Consider the following 22,929-nt stretch of genomic DNA (forward strand, 5'->3'; position numbering starts at 1 on the left):
CGACCAATGTCAAGAATTAAGAATAGCTCCAAGCCCGGGGTAATTCGTAACTAGTCCGGGAATATTCCGAAATTTGTATTTTAAGTTGAAAGTCTGTAAAAAAGCTGTTGTTAAGACTTTCTTTTATTTAAAAAAGGGTGTAGGTATACAAAAAATAAATGCAAACACACGTTCGCATGTTCTTTTATGCCATCGGTGTGACAGATTTCCTAACCTCACAAGTGTCAATCTTTAACGCTTTATAACTTTTTACCTGCTTAAGAGCGACGATTTTATATTCATATTCATGTTCTACTAAAAGACACAATATTATCAAGTTTGAACTAAATCAATAAAAAACTTTACCTCAATATTTAACTTTGCGTAGCGCAGATGTTCGTAACACAGCTGAAGGGTTAGGGTTACCCAACTTAGATTAGGCGCTGAAATCAGTATAAACGAATCGCCCCGGTGCTCGGTATTACGAATAGCCCCAACATCAACTGTGCGCATTATTGCGTATGATCGACAAAAATAGACATCACACAGCAAAAAGTAAACACGAAATGTTTGAAATACATTCAACTAGACACGATACATTCAAAGTTTTCACAAAAACCTTATTATCTTACTTAAATTCCGAAGAAATGCCGACTATCAGAAATTGCTTCCAACTCAACAAAATTTTTACAGGGATGTTTTCTTTTCATTTTTATTTTGTTAAAAGTTTGTGTAAAAATTTTACCGAGTTAAAAATAAAAATTTTTATACAGATGTTTTTTCATTTTTATTTTGTTATCCGATGAAGTTAGTACATGTGTTTACTCCTACTGTTATAGTTTTTAAATACTAACAATGATAAGCGTAATAAGTCAAACAGTTGTGGTGATGAAAGTTGCTGCTATTTGTTAGAATATCAATTAAAAATGTTATAGCTCGTAATATGTAAAAGCAACTCAAAGAAGAAAAAATGATCCAAATAAACGAGTCTTATAGTTTAGGTAGAATAATAAATTTTTTTATTACTTAAAACTATTGAGTCAACAAAAGTAGTCAACAAAAGACTTTTAATTTTCTCCAAATAATAACGTATGCTTCATAACTGTTAGATGAATTTTATGTCTAGTTTTAGTTTTTTTGCACATTGAAGGGCCAGTAAGGTATTGAAATGTACATTAATATTTAGAGAAAATTGAGAGCCCTTTGTTGCCTTCTCAATATTCCTGAATAATAAAGAAATATATTGTTCCACTTAAAAGACTCGTTTGTTTAACTCATTAACTTTTTTTGGAATTGTTGGAATATAAGTAATGTTTTAATCAAAAATGTCAAGTTAAAATTTAATTTGCTTATTACTTTGATTTTTCTTTGATAGTGTTTTAATATTCTTCGAAAAAGTATAAATTTTTTTTAAGTACATAACAATGAGATTTTCTAAAATTTATAATAATTATATTTTAATACTGTTATCAATAAAATATTTTTTGTTAAAATTAACCTTTACTAAAAAAAAGTAAATTAAACAATCGCTTTTTATAACAGATATTTTTCTAGCGTGTAGATGTGGCTGTAAAAAAACTTACATTGGATTGCTGTGTAGGAAACGCGCTTCCGAATGGATCAGACATCGATGTGTTAAATGCTTCTTTGGCTTGACTTGACGCGAAAGGATCCTGATCTCCAAATCCGTTTAAGGTGCTAACTCCAGTTGCATCCGCTTTATCATTCACTTCACCTGCATTCTTAGCTGTTGCTTCAAATCTATTTTTTTTATATAAAAGAATATTAATATGTAAGTTAAATAAAAAAGTTTGTTTTAAAATATAATACATAATTAGAAAATTTGTGTTAAATTTAACTCATATCGTATGATTTTTGTATCAATTTAAGGCTCCTGACACCTCAGCCTTAAAATCCGCGTTGACGGTAGCGACATTCCGTCGCGGACAAAATAAGAACTAATAAACGTGAAACGTGAAAGATTGACGATAAGATGTTGTCGTGCATATCATGTTGTTATTAAGTGTTTCATTGTAAAAATATGACTTGTCTCGTATTTATAACATTCGTAAAAATGGACCGCAAGTAAAGCTTTTTTAAATTTTATACATAAAAGCACATTTTTCACTTCTTTCAATAGTTATCCATGTGTTTTCCTGTCTGAATAAACATCACTTTACGTGCTTTTTACGACTATTTATTGCAAGGCAAAAAAAGGATAGTCGTGACCGATATTTAGCAGTATTTTAAAGTCATCTGGTTAATTTATTTTATCCAAATTGGCTTTACTTAGAAATGACACGTCAAACAAAATTACGTGTCATTTCACGCAATTTCTCGCTTCTGACGTCACGACTTCAATATGGCTGCGCCGAGTACTCAGGAGCCTTAATACAAGACAAATATGTAGAAAGTAACACAAATATTATATAAAACATTAGCACAAAAATAAACTTTCGAAATAAATTGTAATTACTTATTTTTTCAGTAAAATTAACATTTATAATATGGTAATACATAGATACATTTTACTTATTTATTTTAAAATTTATGTTTTAAAATCACTATAAAAGTTTTGTTAATTGTTCATTTACCCATAAATTGTGTTATTTTAACATTAAGAAATAATGAACATTAACATAAAACATCCAGATGATACATATTAAATTGAGAAACACTTGGATATGTTATAAATTGAAAAATTTAACAAGAACCGGTTTTAACGTAAATACAAAGTGTTTGCAACTATGTACGCACTCTATATCTTCAATCTCAGGTATAAACTGTAGACTAGTATCAGGTACAACGTTGACGTCTCCCGCAGCAAGCGCAGAATCGTAAAGCGCGATGGCGTCGCTCATTTGACGCTGTTGCTCCTGCAAATGAGTGATCTTTGCCTTCGCCTGACAAATCTCTAACTGAGTATCTTGCAATTTTTTTGTCAGCTCATTCAGTTGGTCCCTGTTTTTATTCTGTTGTTGCTCCAATTGCTGTTCCTCTTGCCGTAGTCCCTCGAGTTCTTGTCGCTTAAAGTTCAGCTCGTCTTCCTGACTCCGTAGCACAGATTCTTGCTCTTCAGCTTGTTGACGAAGCTTATCAACCTTCAGAAGATAAAATTCATTTATAAAGAATTCTCTTGCACTTGTTGTAAGTTTCAAATAATAATGAAATTTGTATATTATTGATCAATATGCTATTACAATTCAATTATACAATAGTAATTAATATAGTAAAAATGCAATTTTATCTTATTCATTAGATGACATTAATTACGTTATACTTGAACAGTCAAAAAGTTAAAAACTAATAAATCTGAAAAGATAATAATTTTTAATTTGGTTAATTTCAGGAAAAAAAGGTGATTTTAGAAAAGAATATATTATCCATTCTTACAAATGTGTTAATATTTATACTTTAAATAAATTATAGGACGTCTCTGAAATTTGACTCGGCGCCTGAAGCTCGGAAATAGCTTCAGATATAAAAAAAATGTTTCAGATAAAAGTTGTAGGATTTATTTTATTGCATGGAAGTCAATGCTCATTTTAACATCTGCAATAAAGGCAAGAAAATATTTAATTATTTTAATGTAAGAAAAAAAAATGGTGAAGAACGAGAACGAGCGAGAGAGAGAGAGAGAGAGAGAGAGAGAGAGAGAGAGAAAGAGAGAGAGTGCGTGTGTGTGTTAGTGTGCGTGTGTATAAGTACGCGTCAACTTTGATTGTATAATTCGTGGAAAGTCAAAAACCCATATAGAACAGAGAGAATAACTTTACATTTAAAACATACCATAATTAGACAGAGGAGATTAACTTGATGTTGCAAAGTACTGCAGGTTTAGAGGGTAACAATTAAGTTCAATTAAAATTTTTCCTAACATAAATAGCACATTATTTATATTTTTTACTGTGGCTTCTCAAACCTCAAGTAATGCGAATGCCAATAATCACTTTGGAAACTTCATATCTTGAAAATGGCTTAAACAAAAGACACAAATAAGTAGTGTTTTGGGCACAACTCGATAAGAACTATGAGAATATGCAATAAAAAAAATGAGGAGTTAAAAAAACATTGACCATCTTAAAAAGGTCACTCCAAATCAAACCCATATTCTTATCATCTAACTTCCTTAATATCCTACAACTTTATTCTGAAACGGTTTTTCATATTTAAAACAGTTCCAAAATTCAGGAGCCGGGTTAGAGACGTTAGAAATACCTTGTATACATATACATATAAGTTGTGTTTGTAACGTTGTATTTTCATTAAATATTTTTACAGTTTACTTTATTTGTTAGTATGTTTATTGTTATAATACTTCCATTATTATAACACTAAAATTTGAAAACAAGGTAAAAATATTTCCATATAAGTATATTATATTAAGTATAAAGATAAATAAAATCTGTAAATAAATCTTATTTATTTACAATTAATCTGCGTATTACAATAAAATTTTATATAAATCATCTTAAATAATTAAAAAGCTTTAAAAAAATATATTTAATTTTTATCATTATTTCCTAACCCTTTGCGTCACGAATTTTTGTTTATACAGGATGATTATTAATACTTGGAACAACTATTTATCATGAGAGATGACTGATTTCACTCTATATAAATTACATAGAGTACAGTCGGTAAGCTATCTCTTATGGTTAATAGTTGTTCCAACCATTAATAACCACCCTATATTGGATCAATTTTTTTGTACTCAAAGATTTTTCGCTGAATACAAATCAAAAATCAAAATTTTAAAAATCAAAATGGTCGATCCAACTTGGTGGACCAATAATTAAAAAAATACAAATAAAAATACAAAAAAATAAAAATAAAAAAGTAAAATCTCGTTATGATCTTATAATTACTTCTGGATATCACATCCAGAATCATCCTATAATCAGAGACTGGACAACAAAGAGGCCACTTTTGATTGGAGCAGAATTTTTTAATTCCCACTTAAATTCAAACTGTAATTACTCTTTTCTTTTAAATATACATAATATTTATCAATAAATATTATAAAAAATACTACAAATTTGTTTCGCATATTAATTTAAATAATATATGTTGAAATAGTTTTTATATTTAATGTTCTCTCTTAATTATTAATACAATCTTTAATTTTCTTATGATTTTGTTATAACAAATATGTTACTTAGTCTCACAAAGATACGAATTATTTGTAGGCGTTCAATCTTTACATCCAACATTTTTCGCCCATTTAGCATGACGTTTCGAGTTTCTTGGGACCACTTTCATAATGTATCCTTTTGATGAGAAATTATTGCAAAATTCAGTTAAACATCCATCATATTAAACTTCAATCACGCTGCGTAAAGGACACTTACGTATACATATTATATATACTGAACATATTACATATACTTTGTCATTTATGAAAGAGCGAGATAGTGAGATGTTCCTTTCTCACTCGCAGGAATTTGACAAAATCTGACTGATGGCCAGTCTCTTATTATAGGGTCTCTAGGTAACGATAAGAGCGAGATCAATAATTAGAAAGATACATACAATGTTATTCTTTTATAACTATTCTGGTTTTCAAAAATTTTGATCTAGTATTCCGCAGCCAATAAATTCTGAAAAAACAAATTGAAAAACAATGCAATAATTTATTTCTGTTCGTTTTTCTTATTTCGATTCTATTATCAATTAATTAAATATTCGCTCATTAAATAACGCTTATTTTAAATAAACAATTACTGCGATAAATATTACCAAGCAACAAATATTACTAACAAGAAAAAATTTTCAAGTGTAAATTTCTGATTTTAATAATACTTTATATACATATAAGTTACATAAATAAATAAATTTAGAAAATATTATTTGCTGTCCAAAAATGGTTTCAAGGGGTAAAAACACCCCTCTTGAGTAAAGCAATTTTCAGCTTTTTTTGTTATATCTTAACAACTATTCAAGATAACAAAAAAATGTTTTATAAAAAAGTTTTAGCATAAAATTACTATATTCATTTTCTTCAATATTCTTTTAAAATTAAAAAAAATTTTTTTCAAAAATTATTTTTAAAATATATTGATGGGGATAAGTAGAAAAAAATTTTACAATAATTTTATTGTAAAACTTGTATAAAAAATTTTTTAATATCTTAAATAGTTTTTAAGATATAATAAAAAAGCTGAAAATTGCTTTAAACAAAAAGGGTGATTTTACGAATTAAGTAGTTAAAGTAGTTTTTGGATACTAACTGATATTTTCTAAATTCATCTATTTATTTAACTATATTCACACGCGCACACATGCACGTGCGCGAGCGCGCACGCACGCACGCACGCACGCACGCACGCACACACAAAGTTTCATTAAAATTAAAAGAAAAACAAATTTAGAATAACAAATTAAAAGTAAAAAGGATTAAAAATTATTAATTTTAAACAAATTAAAAATAATTAATATGAGCAATTTATTCCGTTTTATAACACAAAATTATCACAATAATGACAAAGAAATGCTTAAAGCTCATAGTTTTTTTTACACCACGCATATAATATGATTAAAACGTCTTCACAAAATATACAGGACAAGCAACATAATGTAAAACAAAATTGAACAGATTTTTCAAATTCTAATGGTCGATCTTCTAAATATCCGGATTTTGTATTAGGTATATTTCAATAATTTGGAGAACCACGACGAAAAGAATTGATTATGCACCAGTGATTGCAGCTTGATTATATTGTTTCTCAAGTGGAGATTAACATCATTATAATTCAGCAGCACTCATACCTCAAAAATTATTCAAAATATCAAAAAATGTTTTATACAAAAGTTTTATAATAATATTAATCTTTATTCATTCCCGTCAATATTTTTTAAAAATAATAAATGAAAAAAATTTTTTTTAATGTTATTGACGGAAATGAATAGAGATTAATTTTATTATAAAACTTTTGTATCAAACATTTTTTAATATTTTGAATAATTTTTGAGGTATGAATGTTGCTGGATAATAATGATGTTAATCTCCACTTGAGAAAGAATATAATCACTAGTGATAATCAATTAATTTTGTAAAAAAAAATTGGTTAATATTTATTTTTAAAAAATATTATTGACGGAAATAAATAGAGGTAATTTTATGGTAAAACTGTTGTATAAAATATTTTTTTTATATCTTGAATAATTTGAGGTATAACAAAAAAAAGTAGAAAATTGATTTACACAAGAGGGGTGTTTTTACTCGTTAAAGCTGTTCTTAGGCTGCAACTAATATTTTCTAAATTCATCTATTTATGTAACCTATATGTATACAAAGTTTCATTAAAATTAGAAATTCACACTTGGAAATATTTCCTTGTAAATGCCTCGGTGATCGAATTGACTAAGACATCGAACAGTTGGCGGATCCAGATTTAAACTCTGATCAAGGTAATATTTTTCGCAATATTTTTTTTACAGTTTTTAGAGATTAGAGGAGATAAAAAAGATGTGTGCAAGAATAAAACAATAATTAAATTGATTAGCAATTTAATTTCGTGATATTACATTCTTATTAAAAATCTGTTTTAAGTCCGAAAAAACAATTCGGCGAGCAGATTAAAAAATCTTGTAAATGTTTGTCAATTCGCCTAGAGAAATGTTGAGCACTAAGAACTGCTTTCAACCGGTATTGCCATTTTTCATTAGTTTAATTTGTTAAATTTTCAGTATTCGAAAATTTTGACCTTAGGTTCGAATGCAGTAATAAAAAAAACTCAGAAACTAAGTTTTAAAATAGTAAAATTATTTTGTTTTTGGTCCATTCAGATCATTTTGAATTTGAAAATTTAGAAATTCTTACCAATTCTATTTTGAATTTAAAAGTTCTTATCTCAGAAAAAACCTGTAAAAATGTTATAAGATATTCAAACTATTTATTTAGACTTATAGTAAAAAATGTAAATTTTTACATATTTTTCAAAAATTATCAATTTATAAAAAAAACAAAAAAAAAACAATATAGCAAACAAATCTAAAAAAATTCTAAAAAATATTTTAGAATATCATAAATAAATGCCTAAATTATGGTATCGATAAGTTTAGTAAAATTGGATTTAAAAAAAAAATCAAAAATTTTGACTATTTGTTTGATTACAGTAATTACGCAAATAAAAATTTATAGTTGTTTACTTTTTTAAAATACTTATTCGTGTTCTAGTAACTCCAAGAAAACAAAAACAAAATAGTACTAAGAGTCTAATAGTACTAAAATAGTACTAAAAAGTTTTTCAAAATAATTAAAAATTGAGTAGAAAAAAGTAGGACTCTGTGTCCCATCATGACGCAAAGGGTTAATATATTTCTATTAGAGCATATGTTCACTTCTTATTAAAATAATTTTTGGCCTAGATAGAAAATTGTTGTCAAACTTTTTGTATTAATTGCTTTCAAATGTAATATAAAATAATCTGTAACTTTTCATATTTTTATTATTTTAAAAACAGATATAATACATTCATAAATAAGTTAATATTTAACTTTAACTATTTATTTCTGAAATACAAATTTTAACTTATTAACTTTTTTCTAAGTTAAAAATGTATCTAAAGAAAAACATACATTGTAAAACAATACTTTTTTGTTATTTTATATAAACATAATTAAAAAAAATATATATTAAATTTATTTTATAATCCATATTATAATTTTGTTACTTAAAGAAATATAATTTTTACAAATTACATTCTAATTTAGTAGATAAATAATGTGATAAAATTGTCTTTTTATTTAACTTAATTTAATCTTAACACAACTTTTAACCGAGTTACTTTTTCGTTCATGCAAACTTTTGACATTAATTTTATAAGCTATTAACTTTAATTTAATTAAAAAAAAATAAGTTAAACTCTGTGCTATACACAGTTACTTTGTATAACACAGGAAAGAGAATAATAGCCCATGCATGTCAGCAAAGCATCAATGATATCAATACATTAAAGTTACCAGTATGTTTTGTAAAATTAGCATATGCTATTATGAACATAATAAAGATTGTGGATTTTATTCACTTGAATATAACGTTTTTATGTATTTACCTACCAGATATGTATTTACCTATCAAAGACAAATAATGTTAGCGATATATTACACAAGTGCGCAAGCATATATACATACAGAGTATCCTCATAGTATATTCGATTTGCTGATTCGCTCCGACTCTAAATCGATCTATTTTTTAGCTGCATTTCTTGCACAATTTATCTTTTCTTTTGTAATTATTAAACAACAGACCATCAACGTTGCGTCGAATCAGCAAATCAAATATATGCTATTAAACAAATTAGCGAAATCTCGAAAGCTGAGCCCGATAGACAAAAATGTTTCAGAAACAAAAGTTACACAGTGTAAAGAGAAACAAATAATGTAATTCAAATTATATTTGTGTAATTTTAATATAATTCCAATCGTATTTGTGTAATATTTTAATATAATTTGAATATTTGTGTAATTCTAATGTTATTTGAAAAAGAAAAAACCATTTTTTTCATTAAAAATCATCCTTATTTTTTAAATAAAATTAACTTAAAAAATATAATTTTTTTATATAATTCCTTCAGTTATTCTATATATAAAGTATTAAATATTACATTCATATTAAGTTATCAAATTTTAATAGAGTATTGTCTGCATGGGTAGTCTCTACTATTATCTGCATGCAACGAAATGTCTCGGTATACTCAAAATGCAATATGGTTTAGATTTATATTATTTTACTATGTACATTAAATATAACATTTAAAAAAATTAGCTTAATATACAGGGTATTATTCAACAATCGTTTTTGCTCTTGTGGATTGATAAAGCAAGTTAAACTGAGGAAAAAAGTCTTTTACCATTTTTCATTATTTTCAATAGTTAACGATTTAAAAATTAGTAAAATTCGGCAAATAAGAGCGTATTTTCCCACTGCACGCGGGGTCTGCCCGTCGGTCACCAGGCTAGGAGCAGTCGTGAGCGGCGGCGCAGTAAGGAGAAAGAAGCAGCAATGACTAACGGTCAGCGCGCTGGCGCTCAACACACGCGAAGCCGCGCACGCACGTGATAGCGCAAAGCAGGCAGAAGGCGATAGGCTTTATCGTGCATCCTCCTCGCTTGACACTTGGTCAAGAGAGAAAGCATGATACAATGTAATGTTATGGAGAAATGCAGTGTTACTATGCTCTACGTTATGCGACCGGTATACCACGGTATTTAGTTGCGCACTGTTTTAATTTTTAATTGCATAATAAAGTTTACTCAGATTCAAAGATTCGTTTAAAGAATAATGTAAATAGAATTATGATTCTCAGTAATAAATTAAAATTATGTCATCACAGCAATTTAGCTTCAATTCATAGAACTAGTACTTCATGCCAAAACATAATTTTAATTAATTAATAAAACTCGTAAATTTTTTTAAACAATTATTTTTTAAAATAATCTGCATTAAAAAATAATTTTAATTCGATAAATTTATAGAAATGTTAACATTATTTGGTAAGCCAGTTTACTTTGTAATTGGCGTAAAACACAATACTCTGAAAGTGAACCCCGATCCTTATGAAAAAGTATTATTGCCGAAAACATTACAGATAAAAAATCACAAAATCTGCTATTTTCTGTGATTTTTTTAGATTGGCAATAATACAGCAATAATCGTTCACTCGCAAAATATGTTGTTTTACGCCAATTACAAAGTAAACTGGTTTATCCGATAATGTTAACATTTCTATAAATTTATCAAATTAAAATTATTTTCTAATACAGATTATTTTAAAAGGTAATTGTTTAAAAAAATTTACGAGTTTCATTAGTTAATTAAAATTATGTTTCGACATACAGTAAGAGTCCCATAAATTGAAGTTATATTGCCGTGATGACATAATTTTAATTTATTATTAAAAATCGTAATTCTATTTACATTATTCTTCAAATGAATCTTCGTATCTGAGTAAATTTTATTATGTGTGTAGGAGCCGAGTGCTGGTCAGTAGCCATTGCTGCTTCTCTCTTCTTACCGCGCCGCCACTCGTGACTGCTCCTAGCCAGGCGACCGACGAGCGGACCTTGCGTGCGATGGGCAGAGAAAATACGCGCTCATTCGCCGAAATTTACTAATTTTTAAATCATTAACTATTGCAAATAATGAAAAATGGTAAAGGACTTTTCTTCTCAGTTTGACTTGCTCTATCAACCCACGAGAGCAAAAACGATTGTTTTCTGACACCCTGTATAATTTATTAAAAATAATGAAACAAATCTAAATTTATTTTACCATATTTCGACATAAAATATAAAATATCTCACAAACTATTAATTTTTTAAATAAACCAAGCCTTCTACGATCGTAGCTAGATCTTCGTGCTATTATTGTTTATGTGAATTTACACATTCAAACTTAGCGAAGTACTCTATTTTTCTTTATAATTTTTTCAGGGGGGAATAGGTTTAATATATAGATGCAAGTCAGCATCAATTATTATTATTAAATTAATTTTAATTTAATAAAAATTACATGATATTACTCTTTCTTATTTAGCTGAGGACTGTGTTATGGCTGAAAAGTAATCAGCGCACAGTTTCGCTAAGTTTGAATGTGTATATAAATTCACATAAACAATAATAGCACAAAGATCTAGCTCTGACCGTAGAAAACTTGGTTTATTTAATTTGTATTATACATTATCGGTAAAATTCTTCGTATTAATTTTTTAATAACTGTATCTTAATTCTTTCGTGCACAGAATAACTAAATAAATCAATTGGTATAAAGAAAATACATAATTGTTTTAAAAAAAATTCAATTTGTATTCATTTTTTTTTTTTTTATTTAGCAGGTTTAGTTTTCAAAATATTCTCAGCTAAACTGTTTAAAGTAGGACATTCTGTACGTACGTACATGTGTAAACACATGCCTGTGTGCGCACACGCCAAGGAAAAATGTAACAAAACATGTTACACAAAGAAGAAAAAAAAAAGAAATAAAAAAATTTACCCGAGATTCATTTCCTATCGCGAATAACATTTTAATATGTAAAGATAAAGATCCACAAGTGATACTCTGTACCTTCTTCTGTTCCTTCTGAATCTTCTCTTCGACATCACTCAAATCTCTATCTACTTCAGTCTTCTATAAGCCAAACATAATAAAACAAAATCATAAAGAAAAACATAACAAACATAACTATATGAATAATTACTAGATGAATCTATACATCTTTCTATTCTCCTTCTTTTCTTTACTTCACTCTTGTTTATTATATTTACTGCCTATAATTAATGACGATTGTGTTAAGTAAATGTCAGTAAATGCTGTTAACTCTTACTTATATGTGTAAAGTAAATAAGCACATTGAGATTCACAATATTTAAGAATAAAAAATAATTGAAAAAATAATAAGAATAGATTAGGACACATTTAATCACTAATTATGTATTGTAATTATTACTATTATTTTATCCAAAGAAAATTTTCTTTCAAAATTTACCCTGAAAATCACGATAATCGTGGGATAACATAAACATCAAAGAATTTTATTATAATTTTAGTTAAAACACCTGCGACGTCCAATAATCGTAATTTTAAGAATAAATTCTAAGAGAATATTCTCTGCATGGGTAGTCTTTATGTATTATCCGCATACAACGAAATGTCTCGGTATAATCAAAGTGCAATTTTGTTTAAATTTAAATTATATTGTTGCTTTACTGCGTTGTTAAATATGATTATTTAAGAAACTAACCTTATTTTACTAAAACAATGTATACAACAACTGTATATGCGTATCGCATGTAGTTGTGCCTAAGAAAGCAATATTGCGCACATTCAATAAGCAAGCTCGGTAAACATTATCAAACTTTTACCTGTGCTTTCAGATCATTCAATCTCTTCTGCGCCTCACCCTTCTGATTTCCGAGTTGTTTCAGAGTCGCCGCAAGCGTGTCCAATTCACTTTGCAAGCTCTTAATCTCTCCATTTTTTATCTTAATGTCGGCTTCTTTTTGTGCTATATCCTGTTCCATGCTCTGTCTTTCGCGTACGAGTTCCGCTATGTCTTTACTTATCATATCTAATTCTGGATTCGAATAGCCTGATATGTTATTGTTTTCCTGTAATATAAACAGATTTAAAACATTAATATGTGATCGATGCCTTAATATCAGTGCCAAGTAAAGAGACAGGAATTATTTTGGTCTAAAATTCATTTGTACTGGAATGGAAAGATGATACAAAATATAAAGATTTTAATTAACCCAACACAATTCAAATTACAATTTTGATATAAAGAATAAAATTGATTTTAATTTTAATCAAACTTGTGTAGTTTAATATAATTGTAATTGTACTTTCGTCAATCTAATTATATTTGTGTAATTTTTACATAATTTTAATCATATTTTGTAATTCTAATGTAATTCTATAATCGTAAATATCTCCGTTTTTCTCCGTATACCTCCAATATGTTTCTTATGTATTTAGGCTCAAAATTTATTTTAAGTAATATATTTAGTATCTTATATGAACTATGTAAATATAGTACATCATTCATGACATAAAATTTATGTTTTTAAATTCTTATATATTGTTCAAATTTTTTGTATTTGACTTTTCTAAGATCGTTGGTTTGAAAATCTATGTTCAAAGCATGCAATTTGATATTTAATTATTGTACTCTCCATTGTTAGATCTTATTTTCATCGTAACAATTTCACGTAAAGTTTTATAAAAGTTTACAAGCACTTCATTAACATTCTGTGATAATCCACGTTCAATTCTATAAAAAAAAAAAATATATATATATATTTATATTTGATTGAAAAAATTGAAAGTTAAAAACAATATTGAAACGATATTAAACTAGATTAGCGCTTTATTTCATATTGTAAATATTTCACGCGGTACTAGACACAATGATGATAAAGTTATGTGTAATGTCAATCTTAATTTATTATTTTAGCAACATATACTTAGTTTTGTCACAATCAAACTTATTAAATAAGAATGAAAAATTACAAAAAAAGATTAACAAAATGTTTTATGGTAAGCACAGCAAGTAGTTACTTTAATTATACGTAGGAAATTAGGTATACACAAATATCAAAATATTTTTACAAAAATATATAATATATATACAAATACATATGAATAAATCTATATTATAATATATAATAAATATATTTTTTTTAATAAAATAAATTAAGTAAGTCTTATTCAGACCAAGTCCTTCACAATTATTCAAATATTCATGATCTATAACACAATTATACATATATTTTTATAATTACGAAGAACCCCATTTTTATAGGAAAATGTCTTTCTGTGGATTTGGCTAATTTCTGAGTATGTTGTAGTTCTTATCATTTTGAACGAGTGTCTCAGTGGATATAACTAAATCCGTTTCCACGCTATAAGACCCAAAAGATACAAATTTAACATGTAAAAGTATCGATTTTTTTATTTGGTATGTAACTCTCGATCGAATATATGTGCTCTTTATAGTCAATTTTTAATAATTTGTAAATAACAATTAGTAAGCAAATGACAAAATTGAGCTTTACAGCTTTCTATTGCGTGCATGCGCGCGCGTGTGTGCTTGTGTAAAATTGTTTTTTCCAAAACAAAAAAAATATATGTTTTGTCATGCATACATAACGAATCGTGGAGTGCTCATCTCTGTTAACGCACCTACTTATCCATTCAGCCACACGCACGCACGCATACAGCAGAAAGGATTTTGAATCATTATTTTAATAAAGCTTATAGTTGGACCAGCAAGTTTAACACAAAAAATAACTGGAACTAGGATCAGATGTAAAAAAAGACATTATTGATATAAAAAAAACATTGCAAAAATTAATTTTGTAATTGTTATTTACAAATTATTAAAAATTGACTATAGAGCGTGCGCGTATTTAATCGAGAGTCACATACCGAATTGAAAAGTTGATACTTTTACATGTTAAATCCGATCTTCTAAGGGTTGTGCCGGAAATGGCTCATAGAAGTTGTTCATTAAAACATTTGTTCAAATAAGAACTGTATCCAAAAGTTAGTCAAATCTACAAAAAAATTCTATAAAAATTTTTCTTATACATTTTTTTAATTACACTTATAATTATTCATTTATATATTCTTGAAATGAATAAAACTGAATTTTTTATTATATTATAAAATAAGTTAATATTTAATGCGATAATGCGTACTGGTGCAAATTAAAAGTGTTGTACATTAATCAAATCTAATGACGTATCACATATCCTTACAGTGTTTTGTGTATGATGGCTTTAAAGCGCACCAATGCGTACTAATGCGTCCAATTAAATTCATTATAGGTGAGTTTTATTAAAATTATAATTATAATCCTTAATTACAATCACAAGGTGACAAGATATTCTTGCAAACCGACGAATACGAATATCCGAGATCTAACAAGACTTTGAGACACCTACACAAGCAACAGTGGTTAAATTATTACAAATGCCTAGAAGAAGTCTACGTGAACGTGAAACATAAAAGAATCACCTATCCGAGCGCGCTTACAGCACTCGAAGGAACATCCGTAACGTACGTTTGTTAAAAATAAAGTAATTGTAAAAATTTATCACATACAATTATGACAAAACCTAAACAAATTAATTTACAGTTTAAAATGTCAAATTTGCATATCGCCCATGGAGATGCACGAGACCACCCTAATAAAATGGTATTTTAATAGCAGCAACAGTAAAAGCATTGATACTAAAAATCCGCTGCAGAATACAGATCATATTGTCAGTTCGTCAGATAATCAAGATGTCATCATGTACAATGTCAAGGTGTAGAGTATAGCGTATATGATATCAAGTGCAAAACATTACACAAGAAAACATATTTTTATGTTTTATAGATAATAATAAGGATGTGCCAGATATATGACAAGTATCTGGTATCCGGCAATACATCTGGCTGAAATTTTATATTAAAAGTTCGAAAGTTTGCGTCGTAGAGGCAGGATTCGAGATCCAAATTCTTTATGAATAAATAATCATTTTTTTATTAGATCAGCTTTCTAGTTTCATTGAAAGTTTATTTTCAATAATACTTGGCGGCTACACTGTAATGCTGCCAAAAGCGTGACCCACTTACGACTAGGGTCAGTGCCGTTTTTTCCCATTCTGAGCGCTTCTCACCGCAAAAAGAACCAATTACGACGGTGCGCGCGCGCGCGCACATGTGTGTGCGTGCGCGTGCAAGGATAATTAAAATAATAGAATAAAATAAATAAAATTAATTCCATTATGTATAAATAATGGAATGTGGATCTTCGTTAATAACTTTTTATCCCACTCTGTAAGTACAATTGCTCTCTTGATTTCATACAACTTTCGTAATAAAAATATTTTTATATCTCTAAATATAACAAAGATATTTCGAATGGACAACCTTATAGCTTCTCTTTATATATTCAAATTATTAGTTTCTATATTATTACACACTTAGCGATTGAAAATATTCAGAAATCCAAAATATTCAAAAGTTGAGCACTGTAGAATTAAATCTGAGTTTGGTCAGTTTTTCGGATTCTGTTTCACTGTGAGGCGTACATGTGAAGAGATTAACACTAGAACTGCGGCAAAATCTCTACCTGAAACCGCGGCAGAGGTCAACTTGACCGCTCATTAAAAATTAACGTTTGAATTATAATTTTAACAATAATTATCAGGTACATGACCAAGTATTAAACAGATTTAAAAATAATAGATTGCCTTTGTTTAATCGTTTATGTAACTAACTACTGAAACAGTCATTTTGACCGTGGATGCGGTTCTAGTGTTAAACAGACATGCACCTCCATGGTAATCATACAAGTGTTTGACTTAGAAAGAAGTATGAGACAATCCCAGAAATTCGATAGTAGAAGAGGAATAAGCAAAAAGGGTAAAAATATTAGTAGGAAGAACAATTTGTAAAAATCTTTTTACGAAACAATAAATCCTGTTTTATGGATTTTTCGCAACCCATAGGCTCTTGAAACAATCCGTCGGTGGACATTAATAGCTATTTCGGCTGGTCTGCACCAATGTGCCACTTGTGTAGAGCAAGTGCAAATGTGTGTAATGCGTACAGTCGTGAGCTAAAAGGTTGCAACACATTTTCTTCGATGGTTTTTGGAATGTAGACTTGCTTATCGATCGGCAAACGTAATTGGTTGGATCCATAGGTAAGACCCAATTATGTTCGCCGTTCGATGAACAAGTCTACATTCCAAAAACCATCGAAGAAAATGTGTTGCAACCTTTTAGCTCACGACTGTACATCCACGCAGTGTTGCACTTTAACGGTTTAACCCGAATTACGTTACCAATTACACCAACTGGCTACGATTATTTTGTGAGAGCCACTTTGTGTACACTCAATATGCATCTGTGTGGTGTACTGAGCCCAGACGACCACGCGGTACCAGTGAGAGACTGCACTATTTGACCAGCTGAACACACAAATTGCACCAAAACCTGAAATGTGTAATCAGTGCGCCCTAGTCAAAATCACTCTAAGTTTTTATAATTCGTTGAGTATATAATTTTTCGACTTTTCCATCTTGAAAGAAGAGATTGCAACTCATTGGTTAATTTCTTGCAAGATCAATATTAATCATCTCATAGATATTTTTATCAGAAAATCTCTTCCATTTTGAAAATATAGACTGTTTTATTTAAGGCCACAGTGACATTCTCTTTATCAGTTTTAGATAATAATAATTCAGCATTTCTCTGATAAATTTTTTTGTAGTTGTGAACCACAACACCAATTTTTTATCGTAATTATGTTTCGGATTCATTTGATGCAATCTATTAATCAATCAATTGATTACATATGTGTTAATATTACATCATTAAAATAAAAATTTGATAGTGTTAATAAGCTTGACTCTTGGTCCATTAATTATTTCTATTAATATCATTAGTATTACATTATTACAATAATTATTATTATTGTTATTGTTGTAGCGTTCTAGATTAATAAAATATTATATTATTAATTTATAATATAATATTATAATATATTAATAATACTATTTTTAATGTTATTAAAAAATAAAGTTACTTTTTCAGTAACATCAGTTGATAAAAAATATAAATATAATTATAAATTAATATATATATTTCTCAGTTAAAACAAGCAGGAGCATATTGGTGTGAAATGGGAGACACTATAGGATCAGTTTACTACTTGCATATCGATAGCGATTCGGAAACTGTGAGTGTATATCCGAACAGAACATCCTATACATCGCAAGTGGCACTGGTGGAAAACATACCGGAATACAAGTTAAAGGTATATACCACATGGGCAACGTGGAGTCGATGCTCCACATGCGACGCAATCGGAATAAAGCTACGATATGGTTACTGTACCGTTTCTCTTTTAATGCACGAGCACAAATATTTCATTCAAGAAAATAAAAAAAAAAATACAAGGAAAGGTAAATAATAGCAAGATTTTCTTTAAACTTTTCTTTACCAAGTTAAATTTTTTTAAGCTGACAAATTGAATCAAGCGCAAACAAAAGCGATGAATGCAACTTTAAAAATTCAATTAAGAATGACGTTAATGTTATTTCAAAACAAATTACCGTGTAAGTCAAGACTTCTTCCGGAACAAGTGCGACTAATACCAATTATCAAAAATAAAAAAATTGAAATTATGAAGCGGTATTGCAAGGTATGCAAATTAAAAAGAATGATTAATTTGTGTTTTTTTATAATTAATGCATTTTATAATATTACTTTTGTTAGTATGCTACAATCTTCCTCCTATCTTACAAACACGTTCTTTCCTCCTTAAGTAAATTACAAATTACATTCGTTCTCTATATACCCGATAAACTTCTACTTAAAGGATGATAAATTGATATTCATAAAAACTATATCAGATTAATATTTTTATGCAAAGAAAGCACGTTTTTCGCAACATTGCGGGACAATTGGTAACATGGCCGTAAATGGGCAATCTTTGGGGTGGATTTGCCGTCCGTGGACGGCAAAATGGGCAAAATCAATATTCTCGTATGGTTCCGCATGCGCACTTTTGTCGAGAAACTGTAACCGTTTCGTGACGCATGCGCTGAGTGTAGAGTCAGATGCATAAGTGAAGGTAGTACACTGAGCTCTCATAACCTGTAACCGGAACAGGCAGTAAGATCGAACGCCGCGCATTAAAGTGGCCTGTAAAAATTGTGCGTTTTCAAGCAGATGAAGATAAAGAACAAAGAAATGGAAGAATTGATGCAGTGCACGCCGTCGGAGCTTGCTGAATTGGCCAACAATGCACGCGTTGACACTTTGCCAAAGTCTCACGCAACAAATACGACGCGGCGTACTCGGTGTTTACAGAGTATAAAAAGCAGCACAAAACGACGGCGACAACGCAGAATGTGTTGTGCGCATATTTCAAAGAGTTGAGTAATAGCGTTTTTCACTGGAAGAACTGGTGCGCACTCGCCACGGGCAACGTGTTTCGGTGCGCACTGGTGTAAAAATGTGACTTGTCTCGTATTTACCAATTCGCAAAAATAGACCGCAAGTAATTTCTTTGAATTTTATACATAATACGAGAAAGTTCGGAAAGTAAGGTCGATTAGCGATTGAAATTTGACCAATTGAAACAAGGAAATTTTAGCTCCTTTTATTTTGATTGGCCAAAACTCAATTTCTTTAATCTTCAATTTTCAATCGCTAGTGTGATTTAAGCTTTACGCACTTTGCTGTCACTCATCGCATTGGAACCATATACGTCGCTTATCAATCGATGAATTTCCGCTGCTGAAACGTTCTTTGCTGTCAAAAACCGAATCACTGACCGTATTTCACAGTCGGCGGGCTGATCAATTGTTTTAAACATTTTGAACTGACACTGTACAAAGCACACTGTAACAATACCAATGCAAATGGCGTCGTTTGACGAACAAGGCATGCCGGGAGTCGGTACGCATGCACGTTTCAATGTTCGCGTGACATTCAATTAACTACAGCGATTCAGACCTTACTTTCCAAATAACCCTCGTAATATATATTTTTCACTCCTTTCAATAACTGTCCGTGGGTTTTCTTGTCTAAGCCTTCACGTGCTTTTTACGACTATTTACTAACTGTTAAGCGGAAAAAAGATAATCAAAGCTTATTTTTACAAGCGATCGTATTATTCTGTTTTATCCAAACTCTCTTTATTTACAAGTGCCACGGCTAAAACTTGTACGCTTAATTTCTCGCTTATGATGTAACTTCAATATGGCTGCGCAAAAAGTCAAGAGCTTTAAAGAGAATTGTATAATTCATGAATATTTCATATTCTTATACGGAAATAATAAAGCTTTTTTTAATTAGACAAAAATATTTTTAAATTCTTTTTTATAAAATCAAACCAATTAAGAGATCAAAAATAAGAGTTAAATGCAGGTACCGGTGCATAAATTATATTTCATACATCCTTCAAATAAATACATCTTGTGAATCCATAATGCTTCTACGCAGGTACTGGTACGCAAATTATATTTCATATATCCTTCAAATTAATAAATCTTGTGAGTCCATAATACATCTACGTACATTTCGACTGCCTTTCGAATCATCTTCAACACTTTCTGAATAATTAAAAATCCGGAACTTTTAAAATATAAGAATTTAATAAGAAACCAACTTTATGTTGCCTATCTGCCTGACACGTGCAAAGAATCGATGTCCGAAGTAGTTAAGAATTTATAAATCAACCACCAAAATAGGCATTGATAGCATAGAATTACAAAAAAGAAAGAACAAGTTGCATATATATACTACTGTGTCCAAAAAGTAAGGTGACATTGCATTTATTTCGAAAATTCTTTATTTATTCTTGCAAATCAATTTCGTCCCCTTCAAAGTAATCCCCCCCTGATATAATACACTTATTCCAACGGATTTTCCAATCTTCGAAACAGTTGTAATAATCGATTTCAGGAATGGCCTTTAGCTCCTTCTTCGCAGCGGCTTGAATCTCTTCTATCGACTCGAAACGGTGATTCGTGATTTTTTAACCAAAAACTCGACTAATATCGTTCCACAACCACCGTATTCACCTGATTTGGCTCCATGCGACTTCTGGCTACGGGGATACCGTTTCGAGTCGATAGAAGAGATTCAAGCCGCTGCGAAGAAGGAGCTAAAGGCCATTCCTGAAATCGATTATTACAACTGTTTCGAAGATTGGAAAATCCGTTGGAATAAGTGTATTATATCAGGGGGGATTACTTTGAAGGGGACGAAATTGATTTGCAAGAATAAATAAAGAATTTTCGAAATAAATGCAATGTCACCTTACTTTTTGGACACAGTAGTATGTATATATATATATATATATATATATATATATATATATATATATAAATTTTGTAGTTCCAGTTATTGTTGCTATTCAAGTTTTGATGGTTGATTTCTAAATTTTTGACAACTTTGGACATTGACTCGTACGTGACAGCCGGAGGGATGTAAAATCGGTTTCTCACTAAATTCTTATATTGTTAAAATTCCAACTTCAATTTATAAAAAGCGCTGAAGATGGCTCAAAAGAAAGCAGAAACATACAAAGCTGCACTATAGATGTTGTAACTTGAAGAATATATGAAATATAATTTGCGCACTAGTATCTGCGCTTGACTCTTATTCGACGTTTTTTATTAATTTGATTTTGAAAATCAAAAATATTTGTCATGCGTTTTATAAATATTTATATTTCCTCAAAATTCTTTCTTATATTTTGTTTGCAATTAAATTACATGAAACTCTTTCCCATAAGATTCAATGCTATTTTAGAAAGTTATTTAAAAAAAACTGTATGGTCAAAAAATTTGGAAAAATTTAACATTACTTAATATTATTTATAAACTTACAAAGAGATGCTACGAATTGTAAAACACGGAATCGGATAAGCCTTAGTTTATTCAAAAGGGGGAATTGAGGGTATAAAGTGTCAGAGCGTTAGAGTGCATGGGCCTTTGTTTCAGAGAAATTTGCATGTAAAGTTTGGCATTTGCCGCGCGGTGCGTTAAGTACTATTGCATAGTAGGTTAAAACGTGAAGCGCGATGGCTGAGGAGACTAGGTGCGCGCCTTCTATTTTGTCCTCGGCGGCCGCCGTTACGTTCGCGTTTACGTGCTAACTTTGACGCGTACCAAGCAAATTGTAGCACATTTTTAAATTTTGGCGCAGATAATAAATAGTGCGTTAAAGATTGAATTCTGATTGTATCATATCGCATATTCAATTCTGTTCTTTCTCCGCCAACAATAATATCAGGACAATGTACAGCAATGTCAGGATTGTATAATGAATAAAAATAAATGAATAAACTTAAATAAATATGCAAACTTTCTGATTATTACATTTTGTTACATATAACAAATAATATATAATTATTAATATCTTCCTAAGAATAATCAAAATTAATTATAATTGATAAATGTAGCTATTACTGAAAAAAAAAAATGGCACTGCGAGGTTTTTTTAACACACGCGGCCGCCGAGGACAAAATAGAAGGCGCGTACCTAGTCTGTTCAGCCACCATGCTTCATGCTTTAACCTACCGTGCAATAGTACTTAACTCACCGCGCGGCAAATGTCAAACTTCACATGCAAATTTCTCTAAAACCACAGATATCTATGCTAAATTAGATCGCTAACCTGTGGCATTAGCATATGACAGTATTGAGGCAAGAAGAATATCCGATTTCATGTTATCTACAACAAAATGGCCGCTCCAATGCCGCTCTTGCTTGGTATTACGGCACAATATCAAAAAAACACACTCGATAATCACAATTAATATGCTCAACGGTGCTCAGCGGTCAACCGGCTCAGTTGTCAAACTTGTCAAACACATGTGCACTAACCTAACCAGTGCGTAGACGCCATTTTCTTGTTGGGTAAGATGACCAAAT

General features: G+C 29.6%; 1 protein-coding gene across 2 annotated transcripts in view; it reads right to left on the minus strand.

Annotated features, from left to right (window-relative positions):
- The window catches only part of LOC105198098 (epidermal growth factor receptor substrate 15-like 1), a 109,996-nt gene that overhangs the window by 33,217 nt on the left and 53,850 nt on the right, over positions 1–22,929 (minus strand). The window contains exons 8-11 of one of the 2 annotated variants that reach the window (XM_026140617.2): positions 12,844–13,089; positions 12,047–12,109; positions 2,737–3,080; positions 1,563–1,740 (exon numbers count right to left, since the gene is read on the minus strand). In XM_026140617.2, the coding sequence (XP_025996402.1) occupies positions 1,563–1,740; positions 2,737–3,080; positions 12,047–12,109; positions 12,844–13,089 (831 nt within the window). The remainder of the gene's footprint in view (positions 1–1,562; positions 1,741–2,736; positions 3,081–12,046; positions 12,110–12,843; positions 13,090–22,929) is intronic. The other variant, XM_026140618.2, reaches the window with a different exon arrangement.

This window comes from Solenopsis invicta, chromosome 16 (assembly GCF_016802725.1).
Source record: "Solenopsis invicta isolate M01_SB chromosome 16, UNIL_Sinv_3.0, whole genome shotgun sequence".
In the NCBI taxonomy this organism is placed as follows: Eukaryota; Metazoa; Arthropoda; class Insecta; order Hymenoptera; family Formicidae; genus Solenopsis; species Solenopsis invicta.